The 27,276-nt window shown below is 39.9% G+C and overlaps 1 protein-coding gene across 4 annotated transcripts in view; it reads right to left on the bottom strand.

Moving 5' to 3' along the window:
* mcf2la (mcf.2 cell line derived transforming sequence-like a) overlaps nt 1–13,684 on the bottom strand; it is a 54,691-nt gene extending 41,007 nt beyond the window's left edge. For 2 of the 4 annotated variants that reach the window (XM_058621227.1, XM_058621214.1), the window contains exon 1: nt 13,537–13,656. In XM_058621227.1, the coding sequence (XP_058477210.1) occupies nt 13,537–13,648 (112 nt within the window). In that variant the 5' untranslated portion in view covers nt 13,649–13,656. Of the gene's footprint in view, nt 1–6,405; nt 6,627–13,536 lie in introns of those variants that run through there. The other 2 variants (XM_058621197.1, XM_058621205.1) reach the window with 2 other exon arrangements.
* Between the last annotated feature and the right edge of the window lie 13,592 nt (nt 13,685–27,276).

The raw sequence follows: 27,276 nt of genomic DNA, 5'->3' as shown, positions 1-27,276 counted from the left end.
AACTGGATTTTTATTAAAATTTATTGAGAGAAGCAATTAACCTTTTTATCAAAGACATAAAATGTTCTGAACAATCTATTCTTTTATTTTACATGTTTTGTTCCATTCACACATGGGAAAATTTAACAATGGAGACTTATTAGACATTCAGGCGTCTTCACTGAAACTCTTAAAACTCTCTGCTTTGTCCTCTGTGGAGTGAATGAAATCAAACTGAGGCTCTCTCACACACACACACACACACACTCACAAGTGTGGAAGTAGGGCATTGCAGCAAAACACAAACAGTGATTATGGGGGGCCTAGAAAGAATGTCCGCTGCCTCGCTCTACCCCCTTACGCAGTTCATTCATTCTTTTTTCCAAGGTCTTAGCTGAGGGGCTAAATGATGCATACAACCCATTCAGTATTCAATTTAACCTAAAAATTCAGCTCTTTTTTTTTTTTAGATTTGGTTCAGTTCAACTACTGAAGACAACATTTGTCTGGATTTATTTTGACTAACTTTCAAATCAGACATCCTTATATTATTAATATGGCATCTGATGCAAGGATTTAAATACAGTACACAGTATGAGAGGACATTAGGCAACGTCACACTCCTGAAATATTGTTTGTGTGTTTGGATTTAGAGAGGAGGTGAACATTTAGAGAGAATGAGGAGAGGAAGGGGGTGAGTTACAGGGTTTCTTTACACATGCCTACATATTTAATGTGTTGGCCTGGTGCTAGTTGATACTGTGGCTGTGTTTTCGTGAAGGGGTCAGATGATGCATGATACAAACAAACATTCTGATTATGATCCATCAATGGTTTTGTAACATTGAAAAATAAGTTTCAATTCAATTATTCAACTGTGTTTTTCTGTCATCATGCAGGTTACAAGGATTTCTACTTTTCGTCAATAACTAGTGTAAAACTAGTGTAACTAAGTGTAATTATTACCATTATTTCCAGACTCAAACATAAAGCAGTGACATGTACATAATTAAGTGGTAATTATCTTGGAAATGTTTTTTTTATTTATTATAATGATTTTAGGTGTTAGAGAAATGATTGTATATGAGTTGCTACATTATGCACAATCTTGCTCTCGTCAGTTTATATTTGTATTTAAGTCACAATAGTTTGCCTTCTTCACACTCAAAGATAAAAGTACCAATGTCGACCGAGACGGCAATGTTTGTTGCTGGGGGTGTAAGCTTTTTTGAAAGAAACACTGGGACATTTTATTTGCTATTTTGGCATAATGATGATCAGTTGCTTGACGAGAAATTAATCTGTAATTATTTTTTTTTACAAACCTGGTTATGCTTATTGTTTAGAATAAATACATGTTTTGATTCATTTTTGTTTTAGGAAAAGCATTTGGGGGCTTCTGTTGCTGCACGAAGATATATGAAACATTTCTCACTGTTTTCAGACAATTTTGAGACTGTTTTATATGTGTTAGTCTCAAAAAGACATACACACACACACCTCCTCCTTCTCCTCCTCTGTGTGTTTTCATTGCAATTCATTATATAGTTCAAAGCTGGCAGCCAGCTGTTCTCTGCTAGTTAATAGCTGCCGTCGCTGGTGGCTGCTGCTCAAAGTTCAAAGCCAAAGGCAGCTGGAGGACTGTCTGATGTTAAAAACACACACACACACACACACACACACACACGCACACACACACACACGACATGGTTGGAGACAAGAGGTGCAATGACCTTTGACACACAGAAACAGACCAATTCAACAACAGCAGTATCTCCTCTCACATGGGGTCAATGTTAAATTCACACACTATCCACTTACTGGTAAAATGTTTTATTATGTTATTATTATTATTATTATTATTATTATTATTATTATTATTATTATTATTATTATTAATAATAAAATGTATTATTATATATATATATATTATATAGGCATGGATTGTGCTAAACATCGATGTTTCAAAGTTAAAAAAAGTGAAGTTGTATTGCTCTGTCCAAGTGGCTCTCTGACACCACATCCACTGAGTTCTTGGCTCCTTCTGTGAGATCTACTGTTACCAATCTTGAAGTAAAAATAGACGGTGACACAACATTTGACAAACAGACCAGCTCAGTCCTAAAAAACTCGATGAGGCAAATTGACCAACTGACAAGACTGCAATGGAAATGTTATGTAACCTTTAAAAGATTTTAAATCAAATATCTATTAAAAAAAAGAACAACATCATAGGTTTATGTATGGACCATGGGGACAGAGTATCACTTGTCGGGCTTAACGCCAAGATCAGATACATCTTCTTTTCCTTCCGGCTGCTCCCTTCAGGGGTCGCCACAGCGTATCAACCTCCTCCATCTCACCCTGTTCTCTGTATCCCCCTCTCTCACACCAACTAACTTCATGTCCTCTTTCACTACATCCATAAACCTTCTCTTTGGTCTTCCTCTAGACCTCCTGCCTGGCAGTTCCAACCCCAGCATCCTTCTACCAATATACTCACTATCCCTCCTCTGTACATGACCAAACCATCTCATTCTGGCCTCTCTGACCTTATCTCCAAAACATCTAACATGTGCTGTTCCTCTGATTGACTCATTCCTGATCCTATCCATCTTCGTCACTCCCAAAGAGAACCTCAACATCTTCATCTCTGCTACCTCCAGCTCTGCTTCCTGTCTTTTCCTCAGTGCCACTGTCTCTAGACCATACATCATCGCTGGTCTCACCACTGTCTTGTATATTATTATTAGCCAAGATCAGATACATAAACTGATTAATTTTTTTTTGGCATGAGGAATCAGAGGTGTGACATGAGAGCATGTAAAGGCAGTCAACATATTACAACAACACTTAAACAGAGCTAGTTTAGCAGCAGCAGCAGTCCTCCAATCCTCTCTCTCCTTCTTCCTTTTCTGTGTGTTTTTACATTCAGGTAAGACACATTTGTGTGACAACAACATCTCAGTTAGCTAGCAAGAAAAGGCAGTATTGTAGGAGCACGTGCAGTGACTCAAGTGAGCGGAAGACAGCAGTTAAAGTGTGTGAGCAGGAGTTGAGGTACAGTAACTATGGCTCCTGTGCGTCACAAAGCGCTGTTTTTAGACTTGCCTAAAAAAAGGTGAATTGTATGGAAGCCCATTTCCGCCAGAAAAGGAAAAAGAGGTAAAACTTAGCGTAGATTATAAAAATATCCTCAAAGTAAGTCGAAATTATGAGGTGACTTTGGTTACATCGGATGTTAGACATAATCGTTAAACTTTTAAACCAGAAGGCTTCTAGGCACCAAGTCTTGTTTCTCACCTACAGATTGTGCAATATTCTCATGCAGAATCAGATTTATGGAAAAAAGAGAAGCTACAGCTCATCATGGCCAGCAACAGGGATGATCACAGGTAACCGACTTGATGAATGATTCATCAAGTGACACACAACAAGCTGTTGGACAATTTGCAGCACTCACCAACTCTCCACACTCCAAAACATGTACTTGTAATCTTCCTTCCTCTCTTTTCCACCATTAGAAGAAGAAAAAAAAGTCAAAGGAGAAGATATAATTGCGGGCCTTTTAGCTGCCTCTGGCTATAGTCGACACAGAACAAAGAGCATGAAAACTGAGACAGAGGGAGCAGTAATGGGAAAAGGAAAATGACAGTGTAAGTAAGTAAAGAATGCAGAAGAACTGTTTTTACATGCCCTAAAAGAAACTTGCAATGATGGGAAAAAATACTCTTTGGAACCTACTTTTTAAATTTTTTTTGTGCAAAACATCATGACCAAATTCAGACTTTATTAACTGCCATTTCTTAAACAACTCATTTTTTTGGCTTCTCCCTCTCTTTGTGTCACCGCCACCTGCTCTTTCAGTGATCTACATACTTGATATAGCACAGATTTGTTTACGCTTGACAAAGAGGTTTTGAGTATAGATTTGATAATAGATGACGCTAGTTAGAAAACTCCTGACACAGACTGGTGCCACAGGTCACTCATGAGTAATGACAAGGTCACTCACACTTAAGTGCAAGATGGTGGGTATTAAGAGGAGCAGCTATGCAAAAGTTAAACATGAGAGAAAATTTAGAGGAGCTGATATATAAAATTAAGCTTTCTTTCTTTTTTCTTTTGTTTTTTTACATATTTGCTGTTTGTCCCTTTGTGCGTGACAGAGGGGAGAGCTCTCAAGTCTCACGTATTCAGCTGTTTTAAATTAGCAACCTAACAACCAATCAGAAAATAGTATGTCTTGTTGTCGGGTCTGAAAATAAGTTTCCGTTGCACAAATGTGCACGATAGTGTTTGTTCAAAAGAACTAATCTTTTGGGTGAACCAACTGAATTGAATCACTTACTGAAACGATGCGTTCCCCTCACAGTTCAGCTGAGCTCTGCTACAACTCGAGTGAGACAGTGGCCAGCGGCAGCAGGCGGAGCAGAAGTGATTCATTCACTCACTGCAGACACTGAACGAATCAGTCAGCCACTCACTCACTCACTCAGTGAGGGAATCTCCATGTGTCCCCAGCACTAAGAGCTAATGTAGTCAGCTCAAGATGTTTACACTTAACAAAGCAAGAACATAAAGACACACAGTCGGGTTCCCTGTTGTTTTAACAGACTTTTCAGGAACTGGGTGAAGAGGAGGTTGTTGAGACAGGGAGACGAGACAGTAGGCCAGAGCGGAGAGTGAAGAGAACACAGTGGAAGAGGGGGGCGAAGGAGACAGTTGATAAGACAGTAAAAAAAAAATTGGAACCCCCACCTATAGGTGCACTTTTAAAAGTGAATAGATTGCAAAATGGCCACTACCAGCTCTTACTATTGGTGCTCAATCACACACACAGACAATGACCAATGCTGTTTAAGGGGCCAATTTGGGGCCAAATGTGTCTGTGATCCAGTTATCTTTTTTGTTCCGAAAGGCAAAAAACATAATAAAATGATACAATTGTATTTAGTTTAGTGGATTTTGTCCTATTAGACAAACAAATTATCGTCAAACACTAATTCATGCATGTAGATCACAACTGCTACAATTCCAGTGCTGTGAGGCTTTCACAGATATCTGTTTCTAACTGATCACTAACTGTTGTAGTTGAAGGTTGAAGTTGAGGAGGTCAAAATTAAAAGGTCAGCACTCCTCAGCAGAAACTCATCACACTTTTCAAAGCTTCTTCAACATGCTGAAATAAACTGAAGCACATACCCCAATTAAAAAAACAACTTTTTTAATGGATTTTAGGTTTAATGCATTATTCATTTTGGAATGCATTCGGATGCAAACAATTATGTGATAAAAGCAAGAAACATATTTCAGCTTATATCCTCTGAGCCATACAGCAATGTGAGATGTACCCGTGAGCTGTCTGTGTTAACACAAGCAAAAAAAGAATGAAAATGTAGGTATGTATTTTGTTGCTGTATTGACACTTTCAGCCTCCGGAGGATAAAGTGATTAGGTTCATCCCACCCATTTAAACTGATTTAAATGAGTCACACTCAAAGGTTGGTATTGCACACCCTCCTGAAAGAAGCAAACACAGAATACAACAGAAGATCTCTATAAATTTGTATCCACACTGTTGTTCACAGGTTTGACGGTCGTGCATAGCAGAGTGCAACCCCCCTCAACAAAATAGTTAAAACCAATTAACAGAACTTAGTGTGAAGATAAAGGGGAGGAGATGTTGACATTCAAATGCTAAAAGGGCTTTGTCCTAATGTTGCCTGCAGCTGACAGGAGAAAACACACTCTACAAATGTAATTAGCATGCGGTCACCGTGCACTGTCAGAGTGGACTGGACTTTCTTGAATAAACAGGCAGGACGTCCGGAACAGTTCACTTTAGATTGGATTACATAACTGATTGAGAGAAATGTCTTTAAAAAGTATCTTTGTGCGCCGTCACAAAGCCGTGTCATGTTCACTCACTTGAACCATTGATTTAGTAGCTTACCAGTCTTTTATAAATGATTTTAACTTAACTAAAGTGATATGTTAGTGACTGGGAGTTTCCATGGTTATGTAAGGAACTATGGGTAACTATGGAACTATGATTGCGTTGGTCTTGTGGTGTGGTCAGGTGCACTGTTTTTGCATGGCTGTCTTAACTCAGCAGAAAGCTCTTTATCAAGATGGTTAGATGGTGGCAGCACAGGTTGATGACATAATCACATTTTAGACTCAACACACCAACTCTACCCTATTAACCTACTATGTTTATATGTTATCACACCTTTGTGCTGCAGGATGTGAAGAACAAAGTGGACAACACTAAAATGATCTAACTAGACTGAATCACATGATGTGCACAAAACACACACTGGAGAGCATCAGCAGGGTTCACATAGTTTTGACTGTGAATGATTAACACACATACACACACACACACAGAGAGAGAGAGAGAGAGAGAGAGAGAGACTGTACCTGTCATCATCTTCAGCTGCAACCATAGCCTAGTGATATCATGGCAAAGTTGAGACACTCGATTTACAGCCATTGTGTCTTGGGTTCAAGTGTACACACACACACACACACACATTTACAACACAACACACTCACAAACAGCCACATATTCTGTCAGAGCACATCTCGATACAAGTTCAGCCAGTCCATTCTGCCACAGCGAGGGACTTCAACTACTTAGTCAAGCTGTCATTGTGCTCAGAGCACAGCACAGCAAACAGCCCCCCCCCCCCCCAACCCCATTCAGGAGGTGGAGTTTCAACGTTCCTCCTCCAGTTTCACATTTCACTGTTTTCACAGACGAAACATGGAGGCCCTTGAACTGAAACAACCAAACAATTCCCACTGCCACCTGCTCATTACCACATTAAGAGAGATCAACTAATAGATGATATAATCTTATTTTCCACAATACATTCCTATGTTTTGTATTTTTATAAATATTAAATATTATAATATAATACAGCTAAAACTAACAATTATTTTTCATAATTGGTTACTCTGCTGATTTTTTTTTTATTATTCAAGTAACTAAATTGGATACTTTGTAATTCCTTTTCAATTAAAAAAACTTGTGCTACAATTGGAATGGTGTTACAATCCAAAAATGAAACACAAATCCAAACTGCTCAATCTGTGTATCATTCATTCTTTTCATACTCAATTGAGATTTCCAAAATCGAAAAATGAAAAAACGGTTTGTTTCCTTTTCCTTATTTGTTTATGAATCTGATACCAAAAAACAAATAATGGGTCATTTTTGTACTTTCAATTTATTGCTCGGATCAAAAATAGGAAATGAAATAACGGATTTTTTGATTTTGATATTTAATTTGTCCGATTTGTGTGAACCGGAAGTTATTGTCTTCTTCGTGTGTTGCACTTGGAAGTTTAACGTTAGCCTTCAAAACCATACTGAGGATCAATCATGGAGACTTTCATCTTGTTGTAAAGCAGTGCTTATCAATTATTTTCTGTTATGCCCCTCTTATCCCCCGCAGCTATAAATACAATTGTTACAAGTACACCTCTGCATAACATTGAATGCTTATTAACATTAAAGAAAAGAAAATATTGATCAACTTACAACAAAGAATAACTTTATGAACATTGTTTTTTGGTCCGTAACAGTAAAGATTTAAAGTGCATAATTTAGCCTGAAATAATTATAAAAAATCCTTCCAATGAAATGAATCTATAAATCATTCAAACTATAAACATTTTTTGACCAACTAAATTGAACCATTTGATTCTGAAAAATAAAATAAAATAAAATAAATAAATGCATTTTAATTGATCAGCAACATTAACTCAGGAGCACAATATATAAAATGAATAAAACAATTTGTGCTGATTGTTTCAAAAATCAAAATGAGAAGGTCAGCATTAATGGCTAGAATGAGCATGTTTTGCACTGCACAGCTTTTCAAAGCGAGGTTTGAAGCATGATACTGCAACTCTCAGCTCCTTCTCAATATTTAGCTGGGACCTGTACAATTGTCTTCAGTGCAGCAACAGCAGAGAAGCCAATCTCACAAAGATACGATGTGGCAAAAGGAAGAAGAATGCCCATAGCCCTCTGTCCTAAGAGTGGATACTGCCTCTCTACATCCAGCCAGAATTCACTCAGTGTCTGTGATGTGAACATCAGGCCCTGTTCACACGAGGACGCCTTTCGTTTAGACGGTGACGGTGTTTTTGGGGCTTAAAAACACAAAAATCTGAAACCACCCTCCAGAGTGGAAAACTTGAATATGCTCGGCTGTAGCGATTTTGCAAATCCAAGAGCAAAACATTCCAAAAGTGACCAAATAAAACTTTCACCATCACACCAATGTTAAGAGTATGTTATAAGATTACAGCTGTGTTCAAGCCAATGATCTGCTTGTTATTCTAGCCATAACTAATAAGGGGTTGTGTGTTACTGGCATACTGCCGTTAGATGAGTCCTCCACACTGATACTCTGCAAACATGCCAACTCCATGCAGAAAAGGCCCTTGTTCCAACCGGGTCCCGCACAAGCACTGCGGATAGTAGTCCTTAACTTCCTTAACTATTACAATGCATTCTCTATGGTAATGCTTAACACTACAGCTGTAATATATTTTTGACCACAAGTAGTTTATAGGGGCGCTGTTTACCGCTTGGCACAACAGTAAGGAAACTGTCTTTTCTGAGTGAGAAGAAGTGGCGGCTCAGCAGCAGCAGAGAAACAGAAGACAGTGTCTTTTTCACGTTCCTCTACATAATTATTTTACAAATGTTTTGAACTTTTGAGTTGTGGGAAAAATTTTTTTTTAATTTCTTGCAAGCAGTCAAGGACAGAGGAGATGGGAAGAGTTGTAGTGGGCTTAGAGGAGAGGTAGAGCTAGGTGTCATCTGCGTACCACTAGAAATTAATGCCATATTTTCTGAAGATATTGCCAAGAGGAAGAAGGTAAATGATAAAAAGCAAGGGCCTCAGTACAAAGCCCTGGGGCACACCACTGCTGACAGGGGAGGGTTGGGATTGGAAAGTCTTTGTCTGTAGAAACTGAGTGTAAACGGAAAGGTATGATGAAAACCAGGACAGAGCAATGTTGTTTATACCAATAGAAGCTAGACGCATGGTACGAACTACGGGGGAGCCAGGGGGGTCTCGGCCCCCCTTAATGAGACATGAGCTCCCCTGGAAACATGATTTGTGAGATTTTGGGCGGGTCTCTAAAATATTGGCAAAGTATTGTTTGTATTGACTTGATTCAGATTTGATGCATGTGTAGAGGTTGAATGCGATATGTGGCTATATGTGCTGACATAAGGCAAGTAGACTTACAGGCTTGTAATAATGGATGTGTTTTGACTAAGTCCTCACTGTGAGGCACGTGCAAGCATCCCTCCTGGCCCCCCCCCCAAAACCCGTGCTATAGTTCGCACACTGGCTAGACGGTTAAGGAGGATGTGGTGGGAGGTTGTGTCAAAATCTGCAGTTAAGTCAAGGAGTATGGGTGTGGTCAGTAACCCAGAGTCAGCTGCCATCAGAAGATTATTGTGATTTTTACCAGGGCTGTTTCTGTGCTGTGACGTAGACAACGCCAGACTGAAATTGTTCATAGAGGTTATTGTCAGTGAGATAATTGTGGACCTGGAGAGCAATTATTTTTTCTCGAATTCTGGACAGTAATGGGAGGTTAGAGATTGGCCTGAAGTTATTTAGATTATTAGGGTCTGAGCCAGACTTTTTGTGTACTGTTGTAATAATTACAGTTTTAAGGGATGGTGGAGGATATTTCACTGATGGATGGGAGATTGAAACTGGTTAATGAAGATGAAGAAGGTGGAGAAAGCGGTGGGCAATATTTATAATCTCCTCTTTTGCATGGAGGAGGTAGTTGCAGGTGGATTTGTATTACTATTTTAGAGGTAAAAAAAAGGTCAGAATTCTATTGCATAGGGTAATAGAGTACATATGAGGAGGAAAGGTGTCAGGGAGCTGTAAAATATTGTTTATTGTCAGTGCGAGTATTTCTTACACAGAACGGATGAGAGTGGCATTTTTATTATTAGAAATGGCTGTTTTATATTGCAGTGTGTGATTATGGTAAATGTCTTCATGAATAGTGAGTCCAGTTTTCCTTGAGGGACGCTCTAGATGGCAGGCTTCAGATTTGAGCTGATGTAGTTCAGGTGTGTACCAGGGGGCAGAGTGAGTGAAGGTGACAGTTTAGCTTTTAAATGGTGCCAGTGAGTCCAGGGGGTTAGTCTAAAATTGTAGTGGGGAGGTAATTCATTGCTGATGTTCTTCTATAGGCCATGTTAGTTTTGTATAGTGGTAAATTAACATCAAATGGATCAAGTTTATGATCAGAAAAGGGAATATCAAACGATGTACAATTAAAAGGGGTTACACCAGTGCAGCAGATAAGATATATGCCCTGTGTGAGACGATCCACGTATTGTTGCAGTCCAAAACTGCACAAAATACGCAACATCCGTCGACCCGACCTGAGGGGCGACAACAGGGAATCAATAACACACTGACTGCAGCTAGCACCAGGTAGATTAGACACAGATTGCACCAGGTAAACTTCGGGCAGGTTTCCAGTGGTGAACATGTAAGACGACTGCTCAAAAGACGTTGAATTTTCAACTAAAACCAGGCATATACATTTGGGTGAAGGGCCCGCGGATTGGGTTAGTCAACTGTTAATATGGCTGAGAGGGCAGTGCGTCTAAAACTCAATGAAAAGCAGTTCAGCAGAGAAGCAGCGGCAGCCAGCAGCCCCAGTTTATCTTATGTCCGATTTAACAGATAGAGCACTTTGGCTGTGGGACAGGAAAAGGCAGCAGGTCTATAAATAATGGTTCATTTCCTGTCTCTCTGAGCTTCAGGGCTGCAACAGTGCCTGAGCACTCACATTTTAGACTGAATGCTTGCACCGATATGTATGAGCAGTAAGGTTGGGTATTGAAACGCGGTGCCAATAGGGCACCGGTTCTGACGTAAACGGTAGTAACAAGACCGAATAAGAACGAAAATTTTGGTGCCTGACTTTTTTACCGCCCCATATTATTCCGGTGTCAACTTGCTCGCCGCTTCCCGGGGCCACAGACATGTGTACCCCGACGCAACTGTGAAACGGGCGCCAGGGGTCTGCAGTGATGTCGCCAATCCACCCGACCCATCTTGAAACACGGACCAAGGAGTCTAACGCGCCCGCGAGTCAGAGGGCACAATGAAAGTGAGGGAAGGTGCGCGTCAGCCGAGGGGGGATCCCGGTCACCTTCTAATCACCATGTCTCGTACCACAGACTTGGGGAGGTGGAACATGAGGTGCAATAGGACCTGAATGATAGTGAACTATGCCTGGGCAGGGCGAAGCCAGAGGAAACTTTTTACAAGTGGTGGGGACAAAATTGTTGATCATAAATAGTACTGGGGACATATCCCCGGTGTATCTGACGCCTATGGGCCCTGGCGATAAAAGGGTATTGTTTTTTGACAAAGTGCCGTATGCCAAAAAAAAATGACACATTATAGTTTCAGGTAATTAATAAAACTACATTTGTAACTGTTGCTTTGTCCACTTTCTAATGATTAATGTGTGTGGAAAAAAACATACTTTTGTGTAAACAAGGCAATCAGAGATGGCAGACTTCACCCCATTCACACATCTAGTGGCCACTAGTTCAGACAGACACACAGAGTCACTAAAAACAATATATCACTCCCACTCCGTTAGGTGAAGTACTAAACTGCACTGACTCCTTCTTCTTCTCATTTTCATATTACATCCCCAAACCCGTATACTTACATATTTGAAAGCCATTTCAAAATGACTGTATTAAAATGCTTGTAACAGAATTTTATTTTAGCTTTTTATTACCCTACAAGATGGTTTAACACATTAAGGTGACCACAATGACAGCTAGTCCTCAATGAAAAAAAACATCCTAATCAAGCCCTCAAACATCAGTGTGTCTAATAAAGTTTGACTTGAAGTTGGCCGAACTGAAGGTGTGACAATCATGAATCACCTCTTTGTATGGGGGTTGAATGCATTGCATTGGAGCGTTTGTCTTGCTTTTTAAATTGCTTTACATTGATTCAATTGTCGCAGAGGAGAGGAGAAAACTTAAATAAGTTATCCACAACAAATCAATGAGTGGTCGGCTTCAGAACATGCTCAACTTTGAGATCTGAAGTCAGTCATGATTGGTCGAGTATACAACAAGCAAACCTATCCAATTTCTTTGTGCAAACAGGCAGGTACACACACTAATCAGAAAGACACTGGAATGACACAGAATTGATGATAGCACATGTTATTAACAGTGAAAATGTTTTGGGATGTGTGTAGATCTTCACTAAATAGGGAAACTGTAGGCTAAACGTTTGCAAATGCTCAACATAGGAAATTATTACAGGATTAATTTTATTCAGTCAGACTTAAAACATGCATACTAATAGTAGCCTATAGAGTTTTGTACACAACCTTGCCCTTGCTGGTTTGGAGGTGATCACCCTAATGTGTGTGTGGCTGTCATGGCCAAAAAACCCAGGGGGGACGCGGACCATTTTTTGGTCCCAGTCCAGCCATGGGGGATACAAATATGAGTTGATATAGCAAAAAAATCAAACCAACAACAACCTGTCAAACGTGTCAAAGCATTACTAGAACAGATTGTACTATAAATACACACATCGTATCTAAATTCAGTCCAAAACCCCACAGGAAGAGACACCTCATCTTAAACTCATCAAATGCTGCTCACATCTCACATGCAGTTATATGTGTGTGTGTGTGAGTGAGAGAGATCAGTGGTGTAAAAATATACACCCAACTCTCCTTCTTTCTCTGGAACACACACAGGTGCCTTACCCTAACCTAACCTTAACCTTACCACAACTCAAATTTAAACCGGGTTTTGGTCTCCATGTGGACTACTGGTCCTGACAAGGTCAGAAGACGTGACAAATACAAGTGTACACACATGCACACACAGTTCCTCAGTAATTATTCCACATTTTATTGAACCGCCTTGAGTAAATAAGGATGTAGCAATATACTGTATTGCTCTATCCTTATGATATTGTCCTGTAAAGGGCCACAGCAAACATTTATCAGAGGCACTGTGTTGTTCTTTGCACCTTTACAGCAGGAAATTAATCGGTGCACGTTACTCAGGCTCATCACAAACTCCAAGAAAAAACCTTTCAAGACAATATTTTTAAATCAAATGTAAGCATAATAAGATAATACATACTGTACCTCACTGAGAACATTAATTCCTAGGGCAATAAAACCAACAATTATGATTTGTGATTAGATTAATTAAATTCATTTGTGATTCAAGTCTCTCAATTTGGCCACATACAGTTGTAGTCAATGTTTACTTCTTCCTGAGATGAGACATGACAGCAAAGAAGTTTGGTTAAAAGAAACATGAATTGTTTATGTTTGTCGAAGTAATTCCCTGTCCGTGTGGTCTCTGCAGCTGCGAGTAGTTCTTTTAACTTCATGAGAAGCAATTATTAAAGTTTAGCCTTAAAATTAACCTCAACATCAGCCCTTCCACACACGTCAACAAGGCACACACTCAAAACTCACTATGTAGCTGCTGACAGCACAGGGTGTATCTGTAGAAGCTCCTCATCTCCTCCAGTGAGATGGAGACAAACTTCTCTCCCCAACATCTCTGTTTTCCGGTGTGTTTCTTCATCCTGTGCCTTTCCTCTTTCTCCCTCAATGTCTTCATCTTCACAGGCAGAGAGAAGCATTCTGCCTGCCTCATCTCACTCTACTTGTTTGTTTCAGAATGTTCCTTGATCCTTATCTCTCTCCGGTGCGTGCATGCACCATACACAAACAAAATAACACACACACACCTCTGTCAAAGTTTCAGGTGATTATACCACACCTCTCAACAGTCCCTCCCTCATGCTGTGGAAATATGCCACACATATTTACAAAACCTCCCACACATGCTAAATATTTAATTTAACACCAAAATTTTGTATGCATCAGATAAAACACATGACAATTCAAATGCGGTGCAGATTTAAAAATTCCTTCACAATAATAATAAAAAAGCCTTTAGAGATGATACTTTTAAATACATCTACAATCATGCGGTCTATCTCATTCACGTCTGCATGACTGTAGCTTTCAGCCAGGAGAAGATGTCATCAGGTGGCGTCCAACTTTCAAGGGGCATATCGACCCTGAACCAGTTGGCGGGACGGCAGTGGTGGCCAGTCACTGCCCATCCCCTCCTGGCCCCCAGCTCAACTCCTCCCTCCTATTCCAAAGCCAGCTAGACGTTCTTTCTGCTGCCTCCACCAACCTACGGACAGCTGCCTTCCTCTCCCTTCCTGCTATTCCCAGGGCTCCTTTCTCTCTCTTTCTCTCTCTCTCTTCACCATCTCTCCCTCACAGCTCCAATCATCGATCATCATGTTTGATCTTTAATCAATCCCTTACCTGTCACTTCAATCCATGTCAGCAGATTGTTTCTTCTAGTTTTTTTTATTTCTAAACAACCTTTGACCTACAGCTGCATATCAAAGTAGGATTTCAATAAGGCTTTATTACACCAGATAAGTTTACTTCATGTAGCTAACAACTGCACCACCTTGTGGCTAAACATCACACTGAACTTAATTATAGGTTCTCATTTTCAAATGATTATACTATTATTGGAATTTTGAAGCCGTGTTGGTCTTGACTGTGGGTGATGGGGACCTTTGCTGGTGACGTTAGATGCTCTTTATTAAAGGCGACATAGACCTGAAGCTCCAATTAACACTGCTTTTGTGTGTGTATCTGCGTCATTACCTCGTTTAGGAAACCCTAACGTTTCAGAACAAACAGTTCAGCCACTGCAGAGAAAATAGGGTTTTATTGTTTTCCTGGGCTCTGCAAAGCGGAAAGGCACTTCCGTTAGCTGATGATGTCATCAGGAAACCTCACCACTCCTCTCACCACCGTAGCTCCTCCTGGTGCGGGCACATCCGGCTGCGTACATTCAACCGCAGAAGAAGAAGAACTACTCTCGTTGTAGCTGCTGAGCATATCGTGCCAGAGGGGGAGCTGTGTATCTGAGAGCTGACGTGCTAATTACGTCACTTCCAGGTACCTGGCCAATCACAGGACAGTGGGAAAGCTCTCGTTGGCTGGCCAATCACAACACAGTCCACATTCTGGGGGTGTGATTTTGGTCTGAAACAGCGCGGCTGACGAGAGCGTCAGTGAGGAGATATTTCGATCGGCTCGTTTGCAGCGATTAGGAGGATTTTAACCATGAAAACAAGTTTTAATCTATGTTAGTAGACCTCCATAACTAACATATATGTGCGGTACGAGCATTCAATGTCGCCTTTAAGGCAGGGTAAAAGTTCTCCACAATATGCATTCACACACTCAAATTCACACACACAATAATTATAGACATAATCTACATCTCCTTCTCCCAAACAACCAGCTGTTTATAGTTTCACTTAGCAAAAATAAATGTAATTCATACCAGTGTATAAAGAGAACTTTTATTTTGAATTTTTTACACTTCAATTCCACCTCTGGTCTGTCCGTCATTATATTGATCATTAAGAAACGAAAAAGGAATTTGCAAAAAAAAAATTGGGGCGTTATTTGAGTTTGTTTTTTTTAGTTTTTTACGTTTTTTGATGCTGACAGCAAACTCCGTTTTTTGTTTGGATGTTATCCTGGCTGGGAACTTCAGCTGTTTGACAAGATCCACTTCCAGTTTCCAGTCAGTGGTGGAGGTGAGGACAGACTTTGCTGTAATGGGCTTCTCTCCGGCTCATAGCTGTGGCTATGCCGTCAGCAACTGCCCTAAGCACCTTGTCGTGGCGCCAGCGATAACACCCATCTCAAACGGCTTTTGGGCAGCTACTGAGGAGGTGTTCCAGGGATCCCCGTCCTGGACACTGGGAAGAGGATGTTGTTTCTGTATTACCCCAGACGCAGAGGTTGGACTAAAAACCTAATGCTTTCCAGATGTTGGACCAGGTGACCTTTCGTTGCAGAGCATTCTCCCATTTAGTCCTTGCTCCTTGTTGCCCCATTTCCACCATCCTGCTAGCCCGTTCTTCCTCCACGCCTGCCTGCACTTCCTCCTGAACGAGATGTTAACCCCAAGATATCTAAATGTTAACCCCAAGATATCTAAATCCCGAAGGGCTCAATTTGAAAGGAATGTCCGACTGGTAGAGCTGCATCGCTAGTTTATTGACAGGATAACATTCACTCTTGGCGAAGTTAACCTTATACCCTGAGAACCGGCCAAATCTACGAAAAAGTGAAACAATGGTGGGGCAGGCTCCGCCATTGTTTCACTTTTTTGTAGATTTGCGTCATAAAGCAACAGGTCATCGGCATATAACGACAGTTTCAACTCTGTATGAGAGGTCCTCTAGTACATAGACAAGGGCTCTATTCCAAGTGCAAACTAAAGAGGAGACAGGGGGCAGCCCTGTCTACAACTTCTATTTAAAAAGAAATATCCGGATTGAATGTTATTAGTAGTAATACTGGCACAGGGGAGTGTATAAAGAAGGTGTAACCATGATATAAAACGCTCACCAAATCCAAATTTAGCTAAGACTGCAAATAGATAATTCCATTCTACTCGATCAAACGCCTTTTCGGCATCAACCGATATCACTACTTCAGGTATAGCTGTTGTTTCTTTCGAGTGGATTGCATTTAACAAAGAACTAACATTACAATAGAGCTGTCACCCCTTTATAAAGCCAGTCTGCTCCTGCTCCTTGATGGAAGAACCTTTTCAAGTCGGCGAGCCAGGGCCTTTGTAAGAATCTTCGCACCTTCCACTATCCATCCCCAAAGATAGGATACCAGTGCTAACTCCACAAGAAGTCATGAACCAAAAGAATAGCCTCGAGTCTATTCTTTTGGTTTGGAACAAACTGTAATACTCACCTCGCTCCAACATCACTGGAGATCCTGCAAACATTAAGAAAATAAAAATGTATAGCTAAAGACAGGGCTGAAATATTAACACAAAACTCAGAACCATCTAAGAAACCTGCACACATAAGTGTATTTAAATGCTTATTAGAAAAGTAAGTGCCATTTATAACAACAATAACAGAACATATCTGCAGTAATGGTCTAATATTCAAAACTATTACATAGACATCCCCTCTGGTGAGCCGAAGACACGCTGGGTGTAGCAGCCCAAACCTTATGTCAGGAAAGTCCCTGAGCTGCTGTCGGATGTCATTGAAGGATGCGCGGGCTTTGGCCGTCCGTGGAGTGAAATCCGTGAGAAAATGGAGATTGTTGAATCCTTCACCTCGATCAGCTGGTTGGTTCTGGCATGTTGTAGGATATCAACACAGTCTGCAAAATAGTGTAAATGTGCTATCATGGGACGAGGGCGTTCATCGGGTTTCGGCTTAGGCTGTAGGGATCGATGCGCACGGTCCACAACTGGCTCTTTCCCTAAGCCAAGAGCGTCTTTCAGCAAGGTGGAAACTATGGTCGCATCGATCGTGCCATGCTCCTCGGGTAGTCCAATTATCCTGATGTTGTTACAGCGAGACCTCGCCTCCAGATCCTCACATCTACTGTCAAGAGTAAGAAATTGGGCCGAAAGTTTGTCCACAGTACTATTGTGTGAAACCACATCGTCAGTACATGTTGACAGCGAGCGCTCCATGTCATTCATTACATTACATTACATTACATGTCATTTAGCAGACGCTTTTATCCAAAGCGACTTACAATAAGTGCATTTAAACATTTGGGTACAAATAAGAGCTAGAAGTAAGTAAGAGCTTCAAGTAAATCAAACTATGAAGTGCTAGTCGTAAGTGCGATGTATTTTATTTTTTTTTATTTTTTATTTTTTTTCTGTCGTCGTCATCATCGTCTTAGTCGAGGTAGAGTCGGAAGAAATGTGTTTTTAGTCGGCGGCGGAAGATGTGGAGGCTTTCCGCTGTCCGGATGTCGATGGGGAGCTCGTTCCACCATTTGGGAGCGAGGACAGTGAACAGTCTCGAGTTCTGTAAATGCCTCTGCGATCCTCTCAGTGAGGGGGCAGCGAGCCGGTTTGCCAATGCAGAGCGAAGTGGGCGGGCTGGGGTGTAGGTTTTGATCATGTCCTGGATATAGGCTGGACCGGATCCGTTTGTAGCATGGAACGCAAGCACTAGAGTCTTGAAGCGGATGCGAGCAGCTACAGGAAGCCAGTGAAGGGAGCGGAGGAGCGGTGTAGTGTGGGAGAATTTTGGTAAGTTGAAGACCAGTCGAGCTGCTGCATTCTGGATGAGTTGCAGGGGTCGTATGGCACACGCAGGGAGACCAGCCAGGAGGGAGTTGCAGTAATCCAAGCGTGAGATGACAAGAGCCTGGACCAGAACCTGTGCTGCCTTCTGGGTTAGAAGAGGCCGTATCCTTCTGATGTTGTGCAACATGTATCTGCAAGATCGAGCTGTTGCAGCAATGTTGGCAGTGAGGGAGAGATGCTCATCAAGTGTCACACCCAGGTTCCTTGCGGTATGAGACGGAGTTACCACAGAGTTGTCGAGTGTGATGGTTAGGTCTGTGGTGGGAGAGCCCTTTCCTGGGAGAAAAAGAAACTCAGTCTTGTCGAGATTCACAGTTACCTTTAGCACATCCACCTCCGACCAGATAGCCGACATGCTAGCTTGTAGCTCCGTCTTCACACTCTGCAGTTCGGACTTAATCTGAGTAAAGTTATTTGTCATTGCCGACTCTAATTCCGTCTTAAAAATGCCTGCCATCTCACCTCGAAGACCAGTGGGTAGTTCAGCCTTAAAGTCCATAGAAGTCATGCATGGACGGCAGCAGTTTCCTCTGAAGGGGGCGTCTTAGCAGCTGCATTCCAACAAAGACGTCAAAAAATTAAAAAAATGCACTTCCTTGTACATCGCACTTATGAGTAGCACTTTATAGTTTGGCATACTTGAAGCACTTTCTTACTTCTAGCTCTTCTTTGTACCCAAATGTTGAAATGCACTTATTGTAAGTTGCTTTGGATAAAAGCATCTGCTAAATGGCATGTAATGTAATGTCATGTAGATGTGACCTTTAATGGTTTGTGGTTTTTATATTTTGGGGCTTAAAATCATGCAGAAACCCTTTTTTTTTAAAAAAAACTTAACACACAATGAGTGATTTACATACATTTTTGATGAATCTGGGTAAAGGAATTGGTCCTTTGGTAGATGATATAACTTAGGGATATCATCCCAGTTATATCCTTAACTCTTTTAAACTTAAGTTTAAACTAGATAACTGACAACTTCATTCTCAGATATCACAGAGTGACTATCTGGCTAAGTCAAAGTCATGTGAATACGTAACTGCAGAGTTTTTTTTACTATATTACAATAGAGGGAGTATCCTGCTGTGATAGCAAACCATGTCCTGTCATCCTGTCACAGAGATTTAAGAGGCAGTCACAGAGAAGCAGCACACATATCACACATGCCCAGTTAACATCAGTGCACACACACACACAAACCTCTTCTCCAGATCCCTCTGTTGCTCCTGCTGTAGTGTGTGTGCCAGGTCATCAGCATATTGACAGACGCAGACAGATTGTGAAGCTGTCGACTCAACGCGTCTCGGCTGTCGTGAATTAACTTCAACAGAGACATCACCTCATCACTGTATGTTTTGTTGTGTATCCGCAAACTTGTTCACGGTAGCTCCTCAAGCCGTCTGACTCTCCCCCTTGTGAATGTGTGATTGTTTATCTCACTTAATGTTTATCACAGGAAGAGAGGGTGGAGGGCCATGACATAACCCCCAAACAACTAATTATACAAACTAGGTACTGTATATTCCTGTGTGTCCCAACCACAAACAACATTGTAGGAAACTAGTCAGTCAGTTTTAGTCTAAAAAATGGCAAAAGATTAGCAGGTCTCCAACTTCCCCAGACTATTACTCATTGTCTACTGCTTTATGCTCCACATGAGGGTCACAGGGGAAGAGGAGCCAATCCCAGCTGACAGAGGGTGAAATGCAGGGCACATACTGGACAGTTCACCAGTTGAACCAGTTGAAGTTTCAATCTCACAGCCCCATGACTGGCCCGCCACTTCGAGTTATACTGATTTAGTGTCTGTTATTGATACTGATATTTAGAGAATGTTTTTTTTGTGAAATTTACATAATTTTACATCAAAAGAAACTGTGAAATATCGTCAGAAATTTCATTATTATTTTGATATCGTAAAGGAATATCATGACATCATTTTATGCTCACAGCGCACACCCCAACTGAATAGTTTCTTTTGACCGGTCCCTTCCTGACCAGACTAGATGCTCACTGGCCATCTGGGTCGTTTGAGTTTGAAACACATGATTTACATTATCCAATTAACCTGCATTTTTTTCTTTGACTGTGGGAGGATGCAAGAGTGAATAGGGATTCAAAATGGTGACTACTGTGAGGCAAAAGTGCTGGCCACTACCTTGCCTTGTGAACCCATCGGACGACTTATCACACTAACACAATTGCACAAACTTGTCAAGTTTTGACTCAAAGGCAACAGTAAAAATTGGGCATGCAATTTTCATTAAATGGCATTCTTCATTATTCAATTGACATAAAAACTAGTTCTCACTGCCCTTACTCTTTTAAAATGGCTTTTTTGGATTTTTAATTTCATTTATCTCTGGTTTAAGGTCATTCTCAGAGTCAAACTTTTTCTTTCGGCTTCTTCCTCTGAATGTTCCTTCATATATTTCAGACTGTATACCACTATGTACCAAACTCATTTTCCATGTACTACTTTTTCTGTTTTTGAGGGGTTACAGCAGTAACGTGTGGTCAGGGGAGGCTCAAACGTAAAATACTAACAATGATTAAAAGAAAATCAATTGTTTGCTTGACTGTTGTGTAAATTAGTTTGTTGTATGATTTAAACATTTCTATGGTCAAAATCACTGAATTTACACATTTCATGTTCAAATACATGGGACAACTGTGAGGTGAGGCAGAGATGAACTGTGCCTCCACTCTGTGCCACACACACACACTGACTGAAGCAGGCAGGTGGCGCATGCCCATTGCTGCCTCTCTTTATATCGCCAATATACATGTTTCATTGCATTGTTACATGCACTACACATGTAAAAGAGACGCTTGTAAAAGTGTCCACAGGATACATCGGGACATGGACATAGGCTTCTATAGTTCTTTATATTCTATTTTGAATTCATGGAGTTTCATAATTGTAAAACCTTCCTAAAGGCCATAAAAAGCCTAGAAAAATCTAATTTCCCAGAGTCAAAGCTGTGCACAAGCACACCAAAGTGCAGTCATGTGGCATCTCGTGAACAGTGCTTATGTCATTGAACTGTACGATGTGAACACTTTGAGAAATGTGAATAAATGAAGGGTTTAAAATAAGAATTTTCATTTATAAATATATATAAAATATATTCTTAAATAATTACAAAGCAAGTTTTAGTTATTTATTCGTTGCTCATTAGCATTTGTTTTCAAACTTATGAGCTGCTGTGTGGATTCATTGGTGGAGACTGGCATGCTGCACTTTATCACTATGTTCAGTCCCAGACATTGCAACACTGATGACGGTGTGCACTGTGGAGCTGTGATGCACTGAGACCTGTGCTCACTTCATCACTGATTCAGTCCCTTCCTGAAATCAGGAAACATTAGATATCTGCGTATAAATTTGTCCTCCAGGCTGTCAGATCTAGGACAATTAAACTATACTCCACTACTTAAATCAATAGGGGATGACCTCCTGCGATGGAATTCTTTACCTATATCAATTATGGGAAGAGTTGCCACCATAACAATGATTTTAGCAAAAATCTATTACCTTTTTCAATGATCCCCACACAACCTTCAATTTTGTTTAAATCATTAGACTCTGCCACTACTAAATTCCTCTGGAATAAACAAACATTTACTTAAAAACCCTACAAAGAGCAGTATGTAGTATCCTGCTAAGTTGGTGGCTGGTGCTGCATGGAGGAGCTGCTGCATGCTGCATCCAATCCATCAACAATCAGGAAAATAACTTGAAATCCACATGTTTGAGTTGTATTCTCAGTTCTGCAAGAAAGAGACCTTTCAATTGGTATGATTATTTCATGCCATTCTTGAGGTTTTTGGATATTTTAGTGGAAGGCAGTGTTTGGTGGCAGGCCGCAGTGTTGTTAACATACTAGCAACATTGGTTTACCTGGATCTGTTCTGCCTTCCTAAGTACTGTTTTTATCAGCTAAAGACATGGCTATAAAGAAACTGGGAGAAGAAATGGAGGAAGTTAAAAAATCCTTGAATTTCATGACAGAGGAGCTAAGTAAGGTGGCAAAGCAACAGATGGGACTACTGGAATTAATTGAAGAAGTGAAACAACTGAAGTGATCAAAGAAAAAGACAGTAGTCCGCAAGGATGGAAGACCTTGTGATAACTGGACTTGAGACAACCCACCGTACCTACGCACAGATTACAGCAGGGGACAAGGAGGGTGAGGATGCACCAAGAGGTGAATTACACACACTTGAGCAGCAAGTCATCAACCTCTTAAACAACAAAGACATTCCTATAGACAGTCAGAATATAGCTGCTTGTCCCAACGACGGGACACAAGGCCCAACAGGCCCAACAGGCCCAACGTCATCATTCGATTTGTGAGTAGAAAATACAAAAATTAGGTGCTAAAGCAGGCTAAACATTTGAAGGACACAGGGGTATATGTGAATGAGCATCTGACAAAGAGAAATGGTGAAATTGCAAGACAAGCTAGAATATTGAAAAGGGAAAAGCAGATTCAGGACACTTGGACAAGGAACTGCAGAATAATGATATGACTAAATGGCAGAACAGGCTAAAGTTATGGCCATCAGAGACATTAATGAGCTGGAACGATACAAATGTATTGTTGAATTACAAGGTAAAGAGGTGGCATAGTGGGGAAATGTTTAACATTTATTTTGTGTCCTCGAAAACAGATATATGGTGAAATACTGTTTGTGAGTGACATGATTTTGAAGATCACAAGCTTTATGAGTTGGAAAATGACACTGATCCAGAGATACACTTTTACCAGTACATTGACATGAACTGTGATTATTATTCTGAAGATGAGTTTAATTCCAGTATGAAGATGGAGGGGTTTTCAGTGATTCATTTTAATAGTAGGAGTCTCTACAGTAACTTCTCCAAAATTAAGGATTACCTTCAACAGCTTCAACAAAAGTTTAGTATAATAGCAATTTCAGAGACTTGGTTGAGTGATGAAATAAATCTACAGGATGGATTAGAGGGTTATGAAATGTATTAATAGGGGTAATTAAAGGGGAGGGGGTGTTGCCCTGTTTGTGATGACTGCCTTTAAATGCAAAGTTATTGGGGATATGACCATTGTTACTGACAATATGATGGAATGTATAGCTATTGAAATTGAGGTTGACAGATCTAAAAATATATTACTTAGTTGCATTTATAGAACACCGGGATCATATATTGATCAATTTAATGAGAATATTTCTGAATTATATGAAAAACATAATGATAAGACTATTCTGGTTTGTGGTGACTTCAACATTGATTTGCTGAAATCTAATGATCATATGAAAACCGAGGACTTTGTAAATATTATGTTTAGTTTGAGTTTACATCCGTTAATTGTAAAACCTAGCAGAATAACCAAAGATGCTGCAACATTGATTGATAATATTTTTACAAACGTAACTGATGTGAAAATAGTTAGTGGATTATTAATACTACTGCAGAAATTGGAGTGTTATGGAATAAGAGGTGTTACACTAAATTGGATAATAAGTTATTTAAATAATAGGTTTCAGTATGTACAAATTAATAATACAGTGTCACATTTTGGAAAAGTAACTTGTGGTTTACCACAGGGTTCAGTATAGGGACCTAAGTTATTCATACTTTATTTGAATGATATTTGTACAGTATTTAATAAGTTGAAATTCATTACATTTGCGGATGATACAACTTCATTTTGTTCAGGACTAGACATTAAAGAATTGTTGACAACAGTAGAAAAGGAGTTGATTATGTTAAAAGAATGGTTTGATATTAATAAGTTATCCTTAAATGAAAACAAAACAAAATGTATGGTGTTTGGTGGTGTTAGGGTTAATTGTGAAATTAAATTATTTCTGAATGGAGTAAAAATTGAAAGAGTATATGAGACTAAATTCTTGGGAGTCATTTTAGATCATAAATTAAGTTGGAATCCACATATAGAATACATCAAAAAGAAATGAGCTAAATCTATTGGTATTATTTATAAAGTAGGGGATTTGTTAAACAATAAATGTCTGCATATAGTATGCTTTTCACTTATAATGCCATATATGTCATATTGTTTTGAGGTTTGGGGAAAGACATGCAGGACATACATAGACCCTATAATTAAACTCCAGAAAAGAGTTATCAGAATAATTAACAAAGCTTCCTATCGTGAAACCACTAATAAATTATTTATAAAGTCTGGCATCTTAAAATTCTTAGACATTGTACATATAAAAACATTAGAAATTTTATTTCGAGCAAAGAATAAAAGTCTTCCCACCAGTATTCAACATTTTTTTAAAACTGAGAGAAAAAAACTATAATTTAAGAGGGTTGTGTGTCTTTGAAATATGTAAAGTGAGAAATAATGTTAAATATAGTTGTGTTTCATTTTTGGGAGTTAAATTATGGAATGGACTTAGTGATGAACTGAAATTGTGTAGAACACTGAGTTTCAAAAAACATTGAAAGGTAAAATACTCAAGGATTACAATGTAAAATGACTGAAATGTGAAATGATTAAGAAGAAAGAATTTATAATACATTTTGGTATGTTTTTTTGTTTTTTTTCTTCTGATTTGTATAACTGATATTTTGGGTTATTTTATGGATTGCACAGGATAGGCAAAAATAAGCCTTGGCTTCAGCCTATTCCTTTTTCGGTTACAGAGTTTGCTTAAAAATTTTGTTGTGAGAAAATGTTGAGTGAAGGTATGTATGGTAATATTTGTCAATTGATTGCACATAATTTAAGCATGTATATTGTAACCGAAATAAAACTATATTCATTCATTCACCTCCAATGATCAAACAATTTCTAAAACTTATGTCTCCTAAAATCGTAACGGGTCGGCAGAGGACCCAAATGCAGCACACGTACAGGTGAGTGGAGCTGAGCTGATGAGAAGGGAGTGGCTGGTAGGTGATGAGAACTGTGAGGGGGGATCATGACAAAAATGGTGTCTAAAACTCATGCACTATTAACAGAAAATTATTGTTCAATCTCTTTGCCAACCACAAACTGGGAGACAGATTGGTTACACATATCATCTAATACATTCAAAATGATTAAAAAAATCCAGACCTACAACTAATAAAATACAAATTCTTACACAGAACATAGTACACAGGACAAAGGATCTTCAGAATGGGGTTCTCACAATCAAAAACACAGCAGATAGCTACATGCATGCTATATGGCTATGCACACCTGTGTATACATTCTGGTGTAGGGCATGTGAGGACCTTTCAGCATGTCTCGGATGCACCCTTCCCCCGCACTATGCGTACTGGGAGATTTAAATCAAATAAATATAGATATACTAATCACTAGCCTAAGCATCACCAAGAAAACTATCCTCCTGAATTTGATAAACAAGAAAAAGTTTAAGCCAATACAGAATTCTAGATCACATCTCTATGGAGAGGTTGTCTGCTTCCATAAAAAAAAACAATTGGCTGACTTTGACCTGGGCACTATTAATTGATTATATTTCTTAGGGCAGGTGGGTGACTGTGAATTTTCGTTTTTGGTGGCATAGCTGCGGCCCATCATGACGCACCTCCCCGAAGGTGCTTCCACCGGTGGTGGGCTGGCCCCGCCCTGGGGCCCTATAGTCGGCTCTGGGTGCTGTGATCTGCCTGGGTGTGGGATGACTCGGCCTCTGTCCATGGTCTTATCGTCACCTGCTCCCTCCCCTGGGTGGGGTCCACACTCCTCCGACAATCCCTGCACATATACACTGATATGCGCACGCACACACACAGACACACACACACACATGCACACACATGTTAGACATTCATGACTTGAGGGGACATTGCATTGACTTACATTCATTTCCTGGAGACTTACTCTAACCTTAACCACAATTACTGCTGGCCTAATCCTAACCCTGACCCTAACCTTACCCTAACCCTAACCTCAACCTAACCTTAAAACATATCTTCACCTTAAAATGTAGTCATTTACATTATGGGGACTTGATTTTTGTCTCCACAAGGAAGACAAGTCCCCATAATGTGACTGTGTAAACAGGTTTAGGTCCCCACAACATTAGTAATACCTGGACATGCATCACGCACACACACACATCCCACTACATTATAAGATAAATCTAAACTGATATAGCGGCTGTAAGCCCGGATACCCTCTCTTGATGTGGTTGTTAACGATTACTCCATCTAATGTTGTTTTATCGAGTATGTACTGTCTGTTTTGTATAATTTCAACTGTTTAATGTTACTAACCTACTAATGTCAGTCTAACGTTGTTTATGTTTTGTTTTGTCTATTGTGTTCTGTCTGTTTTATATAATTTCAATTGTATTGTTGTCCACCTCTCTCCCCCTGTCCGGTCCGGTTTCCCACACCACATATTGTGGGTTTGATCACACTCTTGTTGTAATAATAGATGTATGCAGCAGTAACAGGACTGGGAGCATTTATTATTTATTTTGTAAGGTTTATTTATTTAAGGTTACAAAAGTGCTTTACAGTGTTTGGAACAATAAGGCACATTTTTAAATGAATTAAATAATAAAATAATTATAAAACAATAAAAACAAAATAAAACCCCTTTTCCCCTTACACTTATGACAAATAAATGGCGTATTTCCAACGGCTTGACTCGCCTTGGCACGGCACGGTTATTTTGTGTTTCCACTATAGTACCTGGTACTTTTTTTAGTACCTGCTCTGGTGAGGTTCCAAGCGAGCTGGGGTGATACTATGTGTGACGTCGCTGGCCACTGATGCCGGACTGTAAATCAATTAAAAAGATCCTAAAAATGTGGGTTAATCTCCAACAATTACCAGGGAAATGTCTAAAATCTCAATATTTAACAGAGGAGTCTGGTGTATTTAGATTGTAACAAATATTTTTAATTAAATTATTCTAATGATTCAGTTACACTGAAAACAACTGCTTTATAAGTCGCTAGTCCCTCATTTGTGTGTCGCATGTAAAACAAAGTCACAGCAGTTTCATGCAGTCATACAGTGATGACTCCGCCCACATTGA

The sequence above is a fragment of the Solea solea genome, chromosome 2 (assembly GCF_958295425.1).
Source record: "Solea solea chromosome 2, fSolSol10.1, whole genome shotgun sequence".
NCBI lineage: Eukaryota > Metazoa > Chordata > Actinopteri > Pleuronectiformes > Soleidae > Solea > Solea solea.
The sequence above is the reverse complement of the archived record's forward strand: the minus strand, read 5'-3'. Positions and strand labels throughout refer to the sequence as shown.